Below are 15,816 nucleotides of genomic sequence, written 5' to 3'. Positions count from 1 at the left end.
TAGCCACTGGTGGAGGAAGGGGAGTGCGGAGGGAGTGGTTCGCCCCGGGTGTCATCTCTGAGGGGGAGTGACATTGCTGCGTTGCCACGGGACACTCGCCACGGGCGGCTAGCCCCACCCCTGTGACGCTCGCCAAAGGGGGCATCGTCCTGGGAGGCTAGCCGTGGGTGGCTAGTTCCACCCCCACAGGCAGCTAGCCCCACCCTGAGATGCTCGCCCCACCCCTGCACCCCGGGTATGCAAGCTCCGCCTCTGTATGTAACAAAAGCTCTTATTTGGGATAAGACATCTACTTCCCCATTACTTGCATACTTGCAATATAAAGGACCAGGGCTGTCATTATAAGGCAATTGCTTTGAAGTTAACTCTGCCTCCCTTGATCCAGTTGCTGAGTGTCAATAGTCCAGCATAGATTTCTGGACTAAATTTGGCAATGGAGTTCTGGATGATTAATCTGAAGCACTGGGGGTCTGTGCTCATGTAGTCACCATGTTAAAACAGCTGCTCTCCCAGCATCTCTCCTCCATTTAAAACATAGGACTTTTAAGCCCAAATAAAAATAAAACAGATATGTTCCTAGCCTGTATGTTGCATTTAACATTAACTGCTGAGCCAACTGACTTTAAAACTTTAACATTATTAAAAATAAAACAAATTAAATGTAGAACAGACTGCAGAATTCAAGGACAAACAGGCCTTACTCATTGCCATCTTTACCTGGAAGAACAACACCCTATTTTGCTCATAAGATGCTATCACAAAACATATTTTAGTCTTGATTTGTAGGGCAACTAGCATGTACAACCCATAGCTTGCCAGGTGTGGATGGTTTGGCAAGCTGTGATTTGTCAAGGACCCAGAATTAAGTTAAGCTGTTGTTGTATGGAAGGGGAAGGGAAAGTAGAAGCACTTAAGTCTGCTTGTGCGTGTAACGTTAAACCATGGTTTGGCATTGCATCTAAACCACATGTTTACTTGTTCTAAATCAATCCATTGTCGGTGCTTCACATAGTTAATCCTTTACTCTAAAACATCATAACCTCCATTGAAAAAAATGAGCACGAAGCATCAAGCTTAATTAGAGAGGCTTCCATCTTTATAGCCCATATACACAAGCTATGAATATATTATTCAAGGAACAGATTTTTAAAAATATATTTAGCAACTTACCAATTTGTAATTAGCCTCTAGATTTTAATGAGCAAGGTTGGCAATACAAAGGCAAAGTGAAGTGGATGGAAGCACAAACAGTTCTATTCTTCACAATTATAAAAACAATAATAAAATCAACCTTGCTACTTCATCCAGTACCTGAAGTTCATTATCACCTATAAAGGGGGAAAAATGAAATTATTGCATACACTTTTATTTAGAACTAACAAGTTTTCAGATGGTGAAGGAAATAATATAGCTATCGTTATTGTAAAGGTGTAGATGGATGTTTGTCTTTTCTGTGCAGTTGTGTTACATATTTATCCAAATAATTATTCTCTCCGGTGAAAACTGATTGCTGAAGAAAAATACTGCAAGGTGGTACACATAGTTACAACTTGCTGTAGAAGTTTTGGTCTTGGTTGACGCCTGCCTCCTTAGCCAGCCTGACTGGATGTAAACAAGACTAGTCTAGAGGCAGCATGCAATGGCAGACAGACCCATCTGATCCTTCTCTACCCTTTCTCTGACTGTACAAAGAGCAGAGGCAGCTGGTGGGTGGCTCTAGCAAGCAGAGCAGCAGAGTAAGGGCAGAAAAATGATGCAGAGGGAGCACTGCTGGGTGTCCTAGAAGCTGACTGACTGAGCACCCTCCTTGGGGCAGCCAATCCCCAAGAGGGGAACACATTGCAGGTAATTCGCATGGTGAGAGCCCAGTGGCGAGCCAAAACCCAAGAAAAGAAACTGGTGCTGCATTGCAGGCTTGGGGTAGAGTGCTGAGGAAGGTTAGTGTATTAGCCAACTGAATAAAACCCTTCATAGAATAGGGGCTATAGCAATAGCAAGCTTCCCCTGGACTAGAGAGAAGAAGTAGGGTTCTGAGGACTTGTCTGTTGTAATCCACTCCCAGTGATACATCTCACAACCTGTATTCTCCCACTCCCTTCAACTGGTTCATCTGGGGAAGGGGGAACTCTCACCCCTCTATTCATTACCATGTGGCTCAGTTACTTTTTAGATGGAGTACTGGTTGCTATTTTGAGGAACTGAAACATTTGTGCTTTTTAGGTAAATACGCTGTTTTCATGTGGTTTTAGTAATTACGGTATCTTGGATGCCTTGGGTTGCATTCATTGTCAAGCTGTCACATGTGTTCTGTCTATTCAGGCATATCCACTTGCCACTCTCCTTTCTCCCCTGTGTGTTCTTGTAGGGGTTTCCCCCTTCCACCTGAGTAAATTTTGGGGGTAGGATGGGGGAGGCTGGTTACGCAAGCGAAAGCTCTTGCACAAGGCTTCATTTGATGGATTCATTCGGTGAATTCTGCTCCTAGTATACCAAATTTCGGCATTCTGTCTGTTGTGGAAGTACCCTCATTAAAAAAAAAAGAAATTCCCAGATGGGATTTCCTGTACAAAAGCTTGGTTCATCCTGACTCCTTTAGCTGTTTTAGAAGGAATACACAGGAATAGGCCCCGTTTTGACTGTTCTTATCCGTGTGGTTTTAAAAAGTTGAAGACCTAGGATTTTTCTTTTTTAAAAAAAGTAGAATAATGTAGTATCTTATGAGGAAAGTTCAGAATTTTAAATCTGTCTATACATTTTATTTCATTTATTCAGGTTTGCACAAATTTTATTTATGTTAACTTGTGTTACATTTATAGAGCTGGAGTTCCTTTTGTTCCAATTTTCTGCTTTGTAGTAGTCCAGTGATTAGATACAAAGAATTGGATATGAATATGAGGCTCTATTCCAACCCACTCTTGGGGTTGGGTCTTTTTCAGTTGTGGGACCCAAGATCTAGAATCTCTTTCCAAGGAAGGTTTGCCTGGCCCCTTCACTATTTGCTTTTAGATAGACGGCTTCTTCAGCAAGCTTTTCGGTAGCTTATCCACATTATTTTATGTTACTATAGGCTTTTTAAAAGTCTTTTCAAACTGTTGTTCCTGGCTTTATTATTATTTTTTAATCCTTTGTAAGCCACCTTGGCTGTTAGAAAGGTGAAGTATAAAAGTTGAACATGCATACATGAAAATGAATAAAAGGGTTTTCTTGACAATATCTTTATTGCTTAATTTCATGTTACTGCTGTAATTCTAATCAAGGTGTTATAATCTCTTACTTTAGGTTCTGTATATGAACCCCTTAAAAGCATTAACCTTCCCAGGCCAGATGGAGAAAGTCTGTGGGATAAGCTGGATAATTACTATCGGATAGGTAAGTCAAACGAGAGGCAATTTGTTTTGGAAGTAATATGTCTACTTTTTGTGAATGTAACTTATTTAAACAATTAGGAAATCAAAAATTTTGTGTCTCATTCTGTGGAACCATCAGTACAGTGGTACCTCTGGTTAAGAACGTAATTCATTTTGGAGGTCTGTTCTTAACCTGAAACTGTTCTTAACCTGAAGCACCACTTTAGCTAATAGGACCTCCTGTTGCCGCCGTGTCGCCGGAGCACGATTTCTGTTCTCATCCTGAAGCAAAGTTCTTGATCTGAGGTACTATTTCTGGGTTAGCGGAGTTTGTAACCTGAAGTGTTTGTAACCTGAAGCGTTTGTAACCCAAGGTACCACTGTATTGGTGAAAATTCAAATGTTCTTTAAATGGTTTGGAAACTTGAATACCTTAGGGAAGGACTATCTCCTCCCATTTATCTCCATTCTGATCCATTCTGATCCCATTTATCTCCATTCTGATCCATGTCTTGCTCTGGGTTCCTCCACCAGCTAAGGACGGGAACAGGACCTTTATGATATCAACACTGTGAAATGTCCTCCCCTAGGGAAGTCTGCCTGGTCCCTATGTTGTTGTTGTTGTTGTTGTTACTAATCTTCTGTCACAGTTGGCTGTTTAAGGAACTTCCTTTGGGGACAAATGGACCTGTGTTTTCTTCTCTCTGCTATGTTGCTGGGCAAAATACCCTAGTTTTTTGCTGATTTCTTTCTGCTAATATATTTGCTGTGCTTTATGCGTTTCTTATCTTATCTGATCGTTTTGCTTTAAGTTTTCCCTCTTTTACTGTCAGCCGCTTTGCCTTTATTTTTTGGAAAGCAAGAGAAGTAATTTGAATACATAGTTCTACGTTCTTGTAATATCACTGGGATCATGAAAAGTACAGGTGTTCACGTTGTAGCAATGCTCACCTGTTTTCACATATTCAGTCAAAAGTACCATGTAGATGAGGGGTCGGCAAATTTTTTTAGCCGCGGGCCGGTCCACTGTCCCTCAGACCTTGTGGCAGCTGGAGAAGTGGCACCGGGGGGGGGGGAGTTGAAAGAAGGGGGGCAAGTAGTCCTCAGCCCCAGCCACTGCGCTTACCTTCCCTGGGGCTGCGGCCACCACCACCGCTGCTTCTCATGGGTAGGCAGAGTGAGCTCGTCCACTCTTCTCTCTGGCCCACAGGAGCACCAGGGGGGCAGTAGCGACGGCGGAGGGAAGATGAGCAGCGCGAAAGGGCTGGCTCCAGAGAGGGGCTGCTTAAAATGGCACTCAGCCAGCTAAGCCCAACCCCCTTCCTCCCCTAGGCAGAGCGGGGAGAAGCCAGGAGGAGGGAGGGAGGAGGCGCCACCGCGGTGTGTGTGAGGAAGAGGGGGAAATGGAATGGCACAAGGGGAAAATGGCGCAGCCCAAACGAACAGAATCCCCATGCTGATCCACGGACAGTCCGCGGGCCGGATCCTGAAGGCAATTGGGCCTGATCCAGCCTGCGGACTATAGTTTGCCAACCCCTGATATAGACTAAGATTATATTTGTTCAGGACTGAACATTGCTTATATTCAGGGACATTCAGTTGTTCTGCCGCATTAAATCTATTAAGGCAAATAAGCAACCAACCGTGAGCCATATGGCCTGCTCAAATGTGCTGTGTTTTCAAGCAGTGAATGCCTACCCATTTGCTTGAATCCTGCTAGAGTAGGATTCCAATAGAGCAGTGAGCTTAATTATTCAGTGGCAAAAAATAAGTAATGACAGTGCAACCTCAAACAGTCAAGCAGATGCACTTGTACAGTGTGTACAACACTACCTTCAAATAGAGGTTCTCACACAGACCATCCAGCTTAAATTCTAAAACTTGGCAATGGCTAACTTTGCTGCTCCTTGCTATCCTTTTCATAATTATTCAAAAGTTTTCATAATTATTCATAATTATAAAAGCAGTCATTTCATAATTATTAAAAAAATGACAGCCTACTCTAGGATGAAGGGCGTTCGCTTGAGTGACCCAGCTGGCAAAGTTCAAATATAAAGAAGTTGTATCTTAAAGTTCAAAATATTTTTAAATGAATGTTCATTTTTTTATTATGGCAGGTCAGATAAAGAGAGAATGTGGGGGGAATTCTGAGCAGACAGGTCTGCTGACTTATTGTGCTTGGTAGCTGTTGTGGCCAGATTATGGTGGCCACTACAGTGATGGACAGCTTCAATTGGTTGCACCAATTTCTCTCCCTCTCGGCAAGCCAGGATGATTGAGGTGTGCCTGCCACCTTTTTTTGCTACCAGTCTTGGCTACCTTGACATGTGGCGTTGTGTGATTGTGACAATACCCACTTGGATGTTGTTGTGATATAGCAATGAAACACGAGTGCTGCTAGGGAAATAACACCAAGGACTGCAGGGCTTTTTTGCCTCTTTCATCTCAGTGCAGTGGATTGCATCCCACCCCAAGTTACTCCCAATGCTGATATGGGACATGGTGTTGTGGCAGGAGGGGCTAAAGGCCGAGGAGGAAATCAGAAGAAATTGGGCATCTGTTTCTCCAATTCAGATACCACAAGAAGCTCTTTGGAGCCCAGTTGTAATGATGAAGTCGATATTATTTGAGAAACAGCATATTCAAATAAACACATTTTTCCTTCTCTGAGCAAGTTTCCAGTTCAGTTTACAATCTATACCGTGTTTCTCATATTATAAGTCATGTCTTATATTAATTTTTTCCTCAAAAAAACACGACATGGCTTATTTTTGAGGGATGTCTTATTTTTTAAAAAGTGCACGCGGGCGCTGTTTGCCGGGCTTGTCAAGCCCAGCAAACAGCGCCCGCCGATCTTTGGTGACAGGCGGGGGTGGGGGGAGAGCGGAGCACGATCTCCGCTTCCCCCCCACCCCCGCCTGTCACACCGGACAGGTCCAAAGATCGGCGGGCGCTGTTTGCCGGGCTTGTCAAGCCCAGCAAACAGCGCCCGCCGATCTTTGGTGACAGGCGGGGGTGGGGGGAGAGCGGAGCACGATCTCCGCTTCCCCCCCACCCCCGCCTGTCACACAGGACAGGTCCAAAGATCGGCGGGCGCTGTTTGCCGGGCTTGTCAAGCCCAGCAAGGAGCGCCCGCCGATCTTCGGCTCTGTCCCCCGATGCGCTACAGCTCGGGGAAGCAGGCAGGGAGCTCCTGCTGGGTCCCGCGCCTTCGCCTCTCGCTCGGTCGGGGCTTTGCGATAGTGCTTATTTTCGGGGTATGTCTTATTTTTCACCAACCCTTAGAAATCCTGTCATGGCTTATTTTTTGGGGATGCCTTAAAATATGAGAAACACGGTATTACATTAAACGAATCCATCATTATTTTTCATCTGTCTCCCAATATAGAAATTATAAAATGACCTTCTAAAGTAGCAATGGGCTGTTCTTGGAACCTCTAGCCTAGTTAAAATAAACTTTAAAATACTATGGATAGAACTTCCTTGAGAATAATTAAAATTTATGGTTTTCATTGCTTGTAGGCATTTTATATAAATACAAGTTTACTTGTAAAGAGAGAAGGGACTGAAGACTGTCCACAGAGTAAAAAAGATTTTTGTTTTAATTTCCCCCCCAGAAGCCATAATTGAACCATAAATAGCTTTCACATGGAAGGACATTTCTTCAGTATTCTGTTCTGAGGTACCAAGAATGCTCTGAATGTGATTGTTCAATAACTAAACTCTCTATAAAGCATAAAAAGTGAAAGAATCTAAACTAAAGGTGTTATAAAGAGGACAGTAAGATTACATTAAATTAGAAACACGAACAATAAAACACATAGAGTGGCCAACTCTAACTCTGATGCATTGTTAAAAAAATTTATTTTTATTTGCTACTGGGCAGGATGAGCAAGTGTTAAAGAGAATGATGCCTCTTATTAGGTGTTGAGGTATGCTAAAATATGTGGTATAATGGCAGTTTGTTTCCATGCAGAGTTCCAAAGGAACTGGGAGTTGTAGTTTTGTTCAGGGACTGAAAATTCTGTGATAGCATTCTCTAGTGTCCTCAGGGTTCCTAGAGGGGATGCTATCACAGTTAAACTGCTTTTTGTAGTGTAGACAAAGCCTAGGAATAGCAGTCAACAGATGTTGCCAAGAACAGATCCAGAGCAAAAGGCACAAAGGAAAAACAATAGAGAAACATGGGGAAATGGTAAAAACTGACATGCAGTTTTGACTGTGCATCTTTTCCCTTGCATCATCGTTAACTTATTCCCCCCCCCCTCACTTTTCCTTTTCCATGTTATCTGGTTTTTGCAGGTCGTATTCCTTTGTTTAAAAATACTGTACTTTCTGAAACTGCAAAAAATTGAAGTAATAATAATAATAATTGTTGTTGTTTATCTTGGCAGTCAAGTCAACAGTGTTACTTTTCCAAAGTCCAACCACTGGCCTCTTTCCTACAAAAACACTGGGTGACAACCAAAGGGCAAAAGTACACGACAGTCTTTACTGCGCTGCCTGCGCCTGGGCCCTGGCACTTGCATACAGGTAAAAATGGATGTGTTCTTCTTTGTGTGGTCCAATGCACTTAAGTTACTAGTCCTCTAAACTGTTTAGTGACAAGTCTGCCTTCTTATGCTAAAAAGGGATTTGTGGCAATGGAGTGGGGGTGGGCAGCCACCACAAAGTTTTGTAAAATTTATATGCACTATGTCTCAGGTTGTTGTACTGTATTATAATCATTGTCTTCTGCCCTGCAAATCTTAGCAACCTGGAATCTCCTCACTAGATTTTAGCATCACTTTTATCCATGGATGATCATTAAGGTCAACTACCTTGGCTTCTGTAAGCAGTAGTGGTCATTCTCATATAGCTGATTGTTGGCTTGGCAATTTGCATCTAAAAAATCATGTTGCCTTTCCTCATTTTCAGTTTCTTGAGTCATTCCTGAGACCATTTCAGTAAGCACCAGGTAGCTAAACTATGCACACTCACAGCTGTATACATCCAATAATAAAATATTCAAAAGTAATATTTGAAAATACCCAAATAACTGAAAACACCCATTAAACTCTTTTACAACTGAATAAAACAGATAATTTATGTAATCAATGTACATCATTATTATACATTGAAATTATTTGATCAGCAGAGTTCCATGCCAGTCATCAAAAACTGACCCCAATTCCCCCCATTCCTTAATTATAGAGGCTGTTGCAGCAAATAGAGCTGCCTTGTCTGTCAAATATTGGCACTCTCTATGTAACAATAATATTAATTTTAAAAACACTCCAATAGTTCATTTTCTTAAAAGGAAAAGAAAGCCTTTGAAAACCCTAATAATTAGCACTTGATTTTCTAATCATAGTCTTGCACCACTACATAATTGCTTCAATAACAATCCTTTCTGTGCGTCGTGTGTGGGGATACTTTCCTACAGGAAAACCTAAGAATCTGGGTAGGGGATTACCTAGGAGAACTGGTGCAAATAGCTTGTGTGATCTAGTGGTATATATATGTGTGACCTGGTCTTACACCTAGTCAGACTATTTGCCCAGGTTTGCCTGCTCTCTTTGGCAGTAGCTTGCCAGGGTCTTAAGCAGAGATCTTTTGCGCCCTTTATTGCAAGATCCTTTTTGCTTGGGATGCTGAGGGTTGCATTTTGGACCTTCTGCGTGCAGCTCATGTGCTCTACCACTGAGCTTTGGCCCCTCCCACACTTGGCAGATATACGTATTACATTGGGAGTTTTAGCAGTTAGTAAGTACCGGTAAGTAGGCAGGCATTAATGTCTGCAGACTAATCTGACTTGATCATCCTCTGGCTTTCTACTACACGTGCCACTGCATGTCCTCTGCCTCTTCATTAGAACAATTCAGCTTCCAGAAGTCTTCAGCTCATTCCTTCCGTGTAGCTTTTAGTTAGGCTTCCTGACTATTTCCTTCACATGAAAATGTGGCAAAGGGGGCTGCCGTTACCACGACCAAGAGATGGGAAATGTGCACACTCTTTCCCCAGCCTTACACACAGGAAATACATTGGCACCAGTGTTAAATTTGGTTAAACAGGTTCCACCTAAGCAGAATTCTTAACCAGTGTTTTGAAACCCAGTTGTGTTCAGCAGTACTTTCCTCTGAGTGGATTTGGTTAGATTATGCTTTATGAGTGTTTAAACAGGTTAAACTGTTTTTGTTTTTTGCATAACTAATGTATCATGTATACTACTTTGTGAGGATATGTTCGTGAAAATCAAGATATAATTTATGAAATAAATAAATCGAACATTTCTCCCAGGTACCCTAGAAGGTTTTGTTTGTTTGTTTGTTTGTTTGTTTGTTTTGCAGGTGTTTGCATTATTATTACTACCCATTCAGTAGTGGTGTCCTCCACCTGTAGCCCATTGTGTTGACCCAAACAATGTATTTCTGAACAGAACTTGTTAAACCTTTTAAGTCAAAATGTGTCCTTGCGCAGTTCCTGCTGTTAATTCTTCAACCTATGTAAGAATGAATAAAAACAGCTTTGTTGTCTACACATAGTTGAAAGTTGTTGTTTTGTATGATTTTGGCTCATTGGGTAACTTTAGTGGTGCCTTGGTGCTAGAATTCCGAAATTAATGGTAAATTGAAATAATGGAATACAACTCGGTCGGAAAAAAGGAGATGAACATATCAAATGGAAAGCAGAAATAAATGTATCATAATTAATGTATGATACTTTACTACATTGCATAATTAAATATGATGAAACTGTCTAAATTATAAATGATGAGCAATTGTAGCTATAGAAAGATTCATTACAGGGTGGTGTTACCATAGTAACTAGTGAGAATACTTTAAAATATGAATTAGTTTTACAGTGCATCAGTGTTCAATAAATATTTTTCATCTATAAAATAGTATCTATTTTAACTATAATTTTAATTCAAACCAAATTACCTGCCCAGGTGTATAAAGTATGGAACAGAAGTTAACAAAATGAGATGCATAGGATGTTAATCAAGCTGTGCAAGGGCTCCAGCATAGGCCTACCCCAAGTTTGGTAGTTTGTTTTCTTTTGAAGCAGTTCAGAGGACTAATTCACAGCTGTAGTAGTATTGGAGCTGCTACCCTATGAGGTCTTCTGCTCTGAAAATGAATGAATCACTCAAGATGGTTTCTTGCCAAAGAATGTTGGAGGAGAGTGGCATTCATGTGAGAAGGAATTATCTCATTGGCTCCACCTAGATGGTTACTTTTTTCAGATACTCTCAGGGCAGCATAGGATTGTGCCTTGGGGAACTTTTGGGAGAGAAGAGGAAGAGCTTGAGCAACTGGGCTGGGGACTGATCCCATGGATTAAAAAGTCTGAGAGAAACTGGAAGAGCCATTAGGAAATGAATTTGTGGACCTCTAATATGTTTCCTTCATGGATTTTGAACTCTTGACAAGAGCCCCTTCTCGACATGCCTCCCATTCTTCAGCTTGAGAAAGTACATGTGGTTGTGCGAGGAGGGTGTCATTCAAACTTCACTTGCCTAGAAAGCACAGGTCTTATAGGTTTCCTGCTTCTCCTTTTCTAGGCATGGTTCTGAGTGGTTTTCCATTTGCCCTGCCACTTTCCCTGGGAAAACCCACTCTTTGCTGCTGAATTGGAACAAACATCAATCTGCAGAAAACCTGAATGACATTTACTCTCATTCAGCAGTAAAGAGCGGCTTTCCCCAGGGGAAAGTGGTCGGGCAAGCGGAAGTGTGGACGAGCCCAGAAGCAGAGAGAGAGAGAGAGAGAGAGAGAGAGAGAGAGAGAGAGAGAGAGAGAGGACTCTGAAGGATCAGTGGTCTACACATCATCAGAGATTTGATTTGGCTAAGCCATTCATCTTTCAGCCTTTAAATTCTGTTAGGTAATGCAAACTGTAAAGCAAAATGGTGTGCACCCTTATGTTAGCCATGTGTGGAAGCACGAAGTGGGATCTGTTGTCACAAGTACAAATATCTGAGGGAGGGCACAGGTATTTGCTGCGGTAAAATGCCCATGATTAAATGATTCAAATCAATGTGTCTTGTGTTCACACATACGGCTGAATTATTGTCTGGGTATCCCACGGTGGCTGCTTAAAAGCTTGTTTCTCCACAACATGTTATGCGGTCCTTTGTTTCCTCTGACCCATGAGCTTTTATGGATTTCTAGAGGTTTTAAATGCACCTAAAGCCCTGAATACCAGTGTGCTTTTAGACACAATGGCTGTTGGTTTCATGTCATGTTTGGATTTACTGGTGATCACTTGGGATTTGAAACCTGCTACATGTACCTTTTACTAATGCTTTTGTGTTCTTGTTTTTTTGTATACCTTTTAACACTTCAGTGTTCCTATCTTCCTAGAAGAGACAACTTCCTTTTTTGTTTCACAGACAAGACAGTAGTTCTAAATTCTCCATTGTATTGACCTAACACTCAGTCTGGCCATGCTACTTATCATGCGCATTTTCCAGAACGGCTAGAAGAGATTATGTGTACTCTCCAGGAAACATAATTCTGAAACTTTTTAGTTCTGTGACTTGCCCTGTCCAAGAATCAGGTAGGTAGCCGTGTTGGTCTTATGCAGACGAAATAAATAAACAAATACAAAAATTGTCCAGTAGCACCTTAGTTTGTTCTGGGTATAAGCTTTCGTGTGCATGCACCAGAACAAACTTAGTTGGTCTCTAAGGTGCTACTGGACATTAAAAATTTATTTATTTATTTATCCTGTCCAAAAAGTTAGATCAAGCACTCAGTTCTGATCTGATGGCAAGCAACTGCCTTTGGGAGGCTGGCAGAGTGAAGAGAAAACACATAATCTAATGTTTTCCCTTCATGCTGCCAGCCTGAGGAAAGTTATCAAATTTTTGATTGACCTCATGGTGTAACTTGACTCCATAGGCTGGGAGGATAATATTCTATTTTTCCTGCGTATCTGTCTCAGTTGGAACTGCTTGTGGTTCCCACCCCTGACCTGCAGCTCAGCTTGAGTTCCTGTGGGTCCTCTGAAATGGTGTGTCATTTTGGCAAATGTGGGCAGGTGATTTCATTCACCTAATTTTAACTGTACAATTTTGATTCTTAATTTGGAAGAATTTGAGGTCTTCAAGCACATATTTCAACACTTCCCACAGAAATAGATTGTCATTTTACTATTTTTTAAAAATATAACTTTTTCTGCAAACTCTTAAAATGCACTTTTAATCTAGTAGTTCACCTGTTATCTTTGTCCAATTTACTCTAACTTACACTTACAGGAAATTCCCCTACTTCAGGTTAAGAGTATTTTCAAATTTTAATCATTTTCCATCAAAATCTTCTTTGGCATGGTATAATGCACACTTGTCATTTGGTATCATTTTAATTTACGTTTTACATCCAGTGTTCAAAATCAGCATATATGGTTTTGGAAGCTCCAGCCTCATTTAGTGGTTGATTAAATATCTGGTGCCATTCACAGTATCATTTTTATAGACATAATTTCCTCTTCCAATTCCCACTACCTACTCATTTAAATAGGTTCGACCTTCATGTTCTTTGAAGGATGCCTTCATATTGAAGAAGTTATGCATGTACCATTTTGGGGATTGAAGTGTGGTTTGTATCCAGAGCTTTGCCGGTATGGTTTTGCTCATACTTCCCACTGAATTATTAATCCCTTTTAACATTTAATTATTTGAGGTCATGCCCTATTGCAGTTTGTGAATTTTGTACTTTATTTCAAATGTCAGATTTTCAGTACCTCTGTCAAGGTTTAAAGTGGGAGTCCAGTATGCCCTTTACCTGCTGTCCTTTCAAAGATTTTAGCCTTTTTTAGGAAGGTCAGCACAGCCTGGAGTCTCAGGTTCAAGTTTCAGATAGTGTTCTCATATCCATAAAGCAATGCAAATGAATATTAAAGGCCTTTCTCACATTACCTTATTGGCATGGGATCAAATCTCTAGATCACTACAGTGACTCCTCCCCAAGCCAGCATCTCCAATCCCAGAAACTGTCACTGTGATGGTATGTGGAGAAGCCACAGCGTGAACTCTTTCCACACGGCCTGAAGGATGTTACCCATATGGTGCAAAAGCCACACTGAAACAATTTCCACGCTCTATATGCAATGGCTGTAGCTCAATATTCTGTGTCCACTAGTGGACAGGTGAATTCTAATGTTGTGCAACAGAGGAACCCAGTGCAACAGTTGTACTGGTGATCCTTCTAACTCAGTTTTGTTTACACTAATTTAGCAGCAGCTCTCCAGGATTTCAGGCAAGAGTCTCCCCCAGCTCTACCTTGAGATGCCAGGGATTGATTGAACCTGTGACATTCTGCATGCAAAGCAGATGTTCTACTGCTGAAATATGGCCCATCCCCAAATAGATTGTGCAATCTATTGCACAGTAAAGTTAATAAAGTCACAAGTACTCTTATGCATTCTCTTGTGCATCTGAGTTCTGCTACCGTGTTTCTCATATTATAAGTCATGTCTTATAATTTTTATAATTATAAAAATGTCTTATTATTTTTTTAAAAAATTACAGTATGGTACCTCCCCTGTCGCGGCTCGGCGCCCGGAACTGGCTGCTGCTGCGCTGCTGGGTGCGTTGTCGACGCTTCAGCAGGGCACGCTGCTGGGTCCCGCCGGGTCGCGGCTTCACGTGGCGCGCGCTGCGGCTCTTGCCGGATCCCGGCTCGGAGCAGCGCGCGCTGCGGCTCTTGCTGCGTCCCGCCGCCGGGTTGGGGCTTGGAGCAGCGCCAGCGCCAAGCGCCAACCCAGCGGCGGGACCGGCGGGACCTGCAGCGCGCGCTGCTCCAAGCCCTGACGCGGCGGCGGGACGCAGCAAGAGCCGCAGCACGCTCAAGCTCTGGGCGTTTTTCACTCGCTCCTGCTTGGCGCCGAGCTCCCAGCAAGACTCACCGCCGCTGCTGCCTCCGCGCGCAGCAGTTCAAAGCTCCAGTGGGGCAGCCTCTTCGCAAAGGAGCTCCGGGAGGGACCAGTGAGTGGCAGCCGCGGCGGCCAATGAAGGCTCGGCCGGGTGTTTTTTGTTGTAGCTGCGTCCCGCTGCGTCCCTCCTCTTCCTGTCGCGGCTCGGCGCCCGGAACTGGCTGCTGCTGCGCGCGTTGTCGGCGCTTCAGCAGGGCACACTGCTGGGTCCCGCCGGGTCGGGGCTCCACGCGGCGCGCGCTGAGGCTCTTGCCGGGTCCCGCCGCCGGGTCGGGGCTCGGAGCAGCGCGCACTGCGGCTCTTGCCAGTCCCGCCGCCGGGTCGGGGCCTGGAGCAGCACGCACTGCGGCTCTTGCCAGTCCCGCCGCCGGGTCAGTCCTTGGCGCGGTGCATGCTGCTGGACATTTTGGAGGGGCAGCAGCAGCCAGTTCCGGGCGCTGACAGGCATCTTCCTCTTCCATGGCGCCATCCAGACCTGCTCCCACCACTACAGCTTATTTTTGGGGTATGTCTTATATTTCTTCAACTCAGGAAAATCCTGCCATGGCTTATTTTGTAGGGATGACTTAAAATATGAGAAACACGGTAGTGCAAAACATTTTGCTAGCAGAAATGTTTATGACTTTAACTTTGCACAACATTGGATACAACCATGTCTTTTTTGCATCTGCCTGTAGTTTTGGATGGTGTCTGTGGTGTTTTTTTTTAAAATAAAATACCCATACATTAGCAATGACCTGTTTATCCAGGTTATCTGTTCAAGAATATTGTGTGCTTTAATGGGCTTCTGGGAAGATTTTGCTTCTGCTTCCAGTACGTCTTAGGCAGGGGTAAACCATTCTACAGCAACCAAGGAACTTGATATGAAGAACAATTAAGTTAATGCTTCAATATTTCTTTATGGTTCATTCAAAAAGGTGTTTATCTCCTTAAAATACTGCTTCCCTGTGGTCATCAAACTTTTTCTAATGTGTGATACACAGGAAGGTGGTGTTAGTTTAACTGATATATTTATGAGGGAAGAAAAATGACTTGGGAATGCTGAATAATTTACTCCTATTTCCAGTCAGCATCACACAGTAGGGAGATAATTTCTTCTTCTTCTTCTTGAGCATTGCTCTAGCTCTGCTAGATTTTCATTGAAGAGCTAATTATAATTTCGTTTTCATGCACAGACTTTGCATCAAGTGTGGATGATCTCTCTGCCAAACAACTTATATGCCAATGAAATCTTGTTTTCTTCCTGGTTTAAACTTAGACTTTGTTGTTTTTGAAAGCTGGATAGCTCTATCAGTGCCTTCTCTTGAAATATTCATTTGTCACTGTTTGATTCCTCAGACTATTTTTTTTTCTTGGTGAACTTACTCACCTTTTAAAAGCCTGTCCTATTCTCTTTTTTTAATGACAGCTCTGTCTGAAGTACCCTTGGTAACTGCAAATCAAAACCCAAAGGTTCTTAACCAGCAGAGTACCTCCTAAGGAGTTCCATTTAATTACAAGATGGAAATGTCAGCTTTTAGGATTTATATGTTTAATTTCATTTCACTGC

At 42.6% G+C, this 15,816-nt stretch overlaps 1 protein-coding gene across 4 annotated transcripts in view; it reads left to right on the top strand.

Annotated features, from left to right (window-relative positions):
* Nucleotides 1-15,816, top strand: part of PHKB (phosphorylase kinase regulatory subunit beta) — a 153,413-nt gene that overhangs the window by 19,364 nt on the left and 118,233 nt on the right. For all 4 annotated transcript variants that reach the window (XM_035117350.2, XM_035117348.2, XM_035117349.2 and 1 more), the window contains 2 exons: nucleotides 3,280-3,369; nucleotides 7,742-7,880. In XM_035117350.2, coding sequence (XP_034973241.1) covers nucleotides 3,280-3,369; nucleotides 7,742-7,880 — 229 coding nt within the window. The remainder of the gene's footprint in view (nucleotides 1-3,279; nucleotides 3,370-7,741; nucleotides 7,881-15,816) is intronic.

This window comes from Zootoca vivipara, chromosome 6 (genome assembly GCF_963506605.1).
Source record: "Zootoca vivipara chromosome 6, rZooViv1.1, whole genome shotgun sequence".
In the NCBI taxonomy this organism is placed as follows: domain Eukaryota; kingdom Metazoa; phylum Chordata; class Lepidosauria; order Squamata; family Lacertidae; genus Zootoca; species Zootoca vivipara.
Note: the sequence above shows the minus strand (reverse complement) of the source record. Positions and strands in the feature narration are given on the sequence as shown.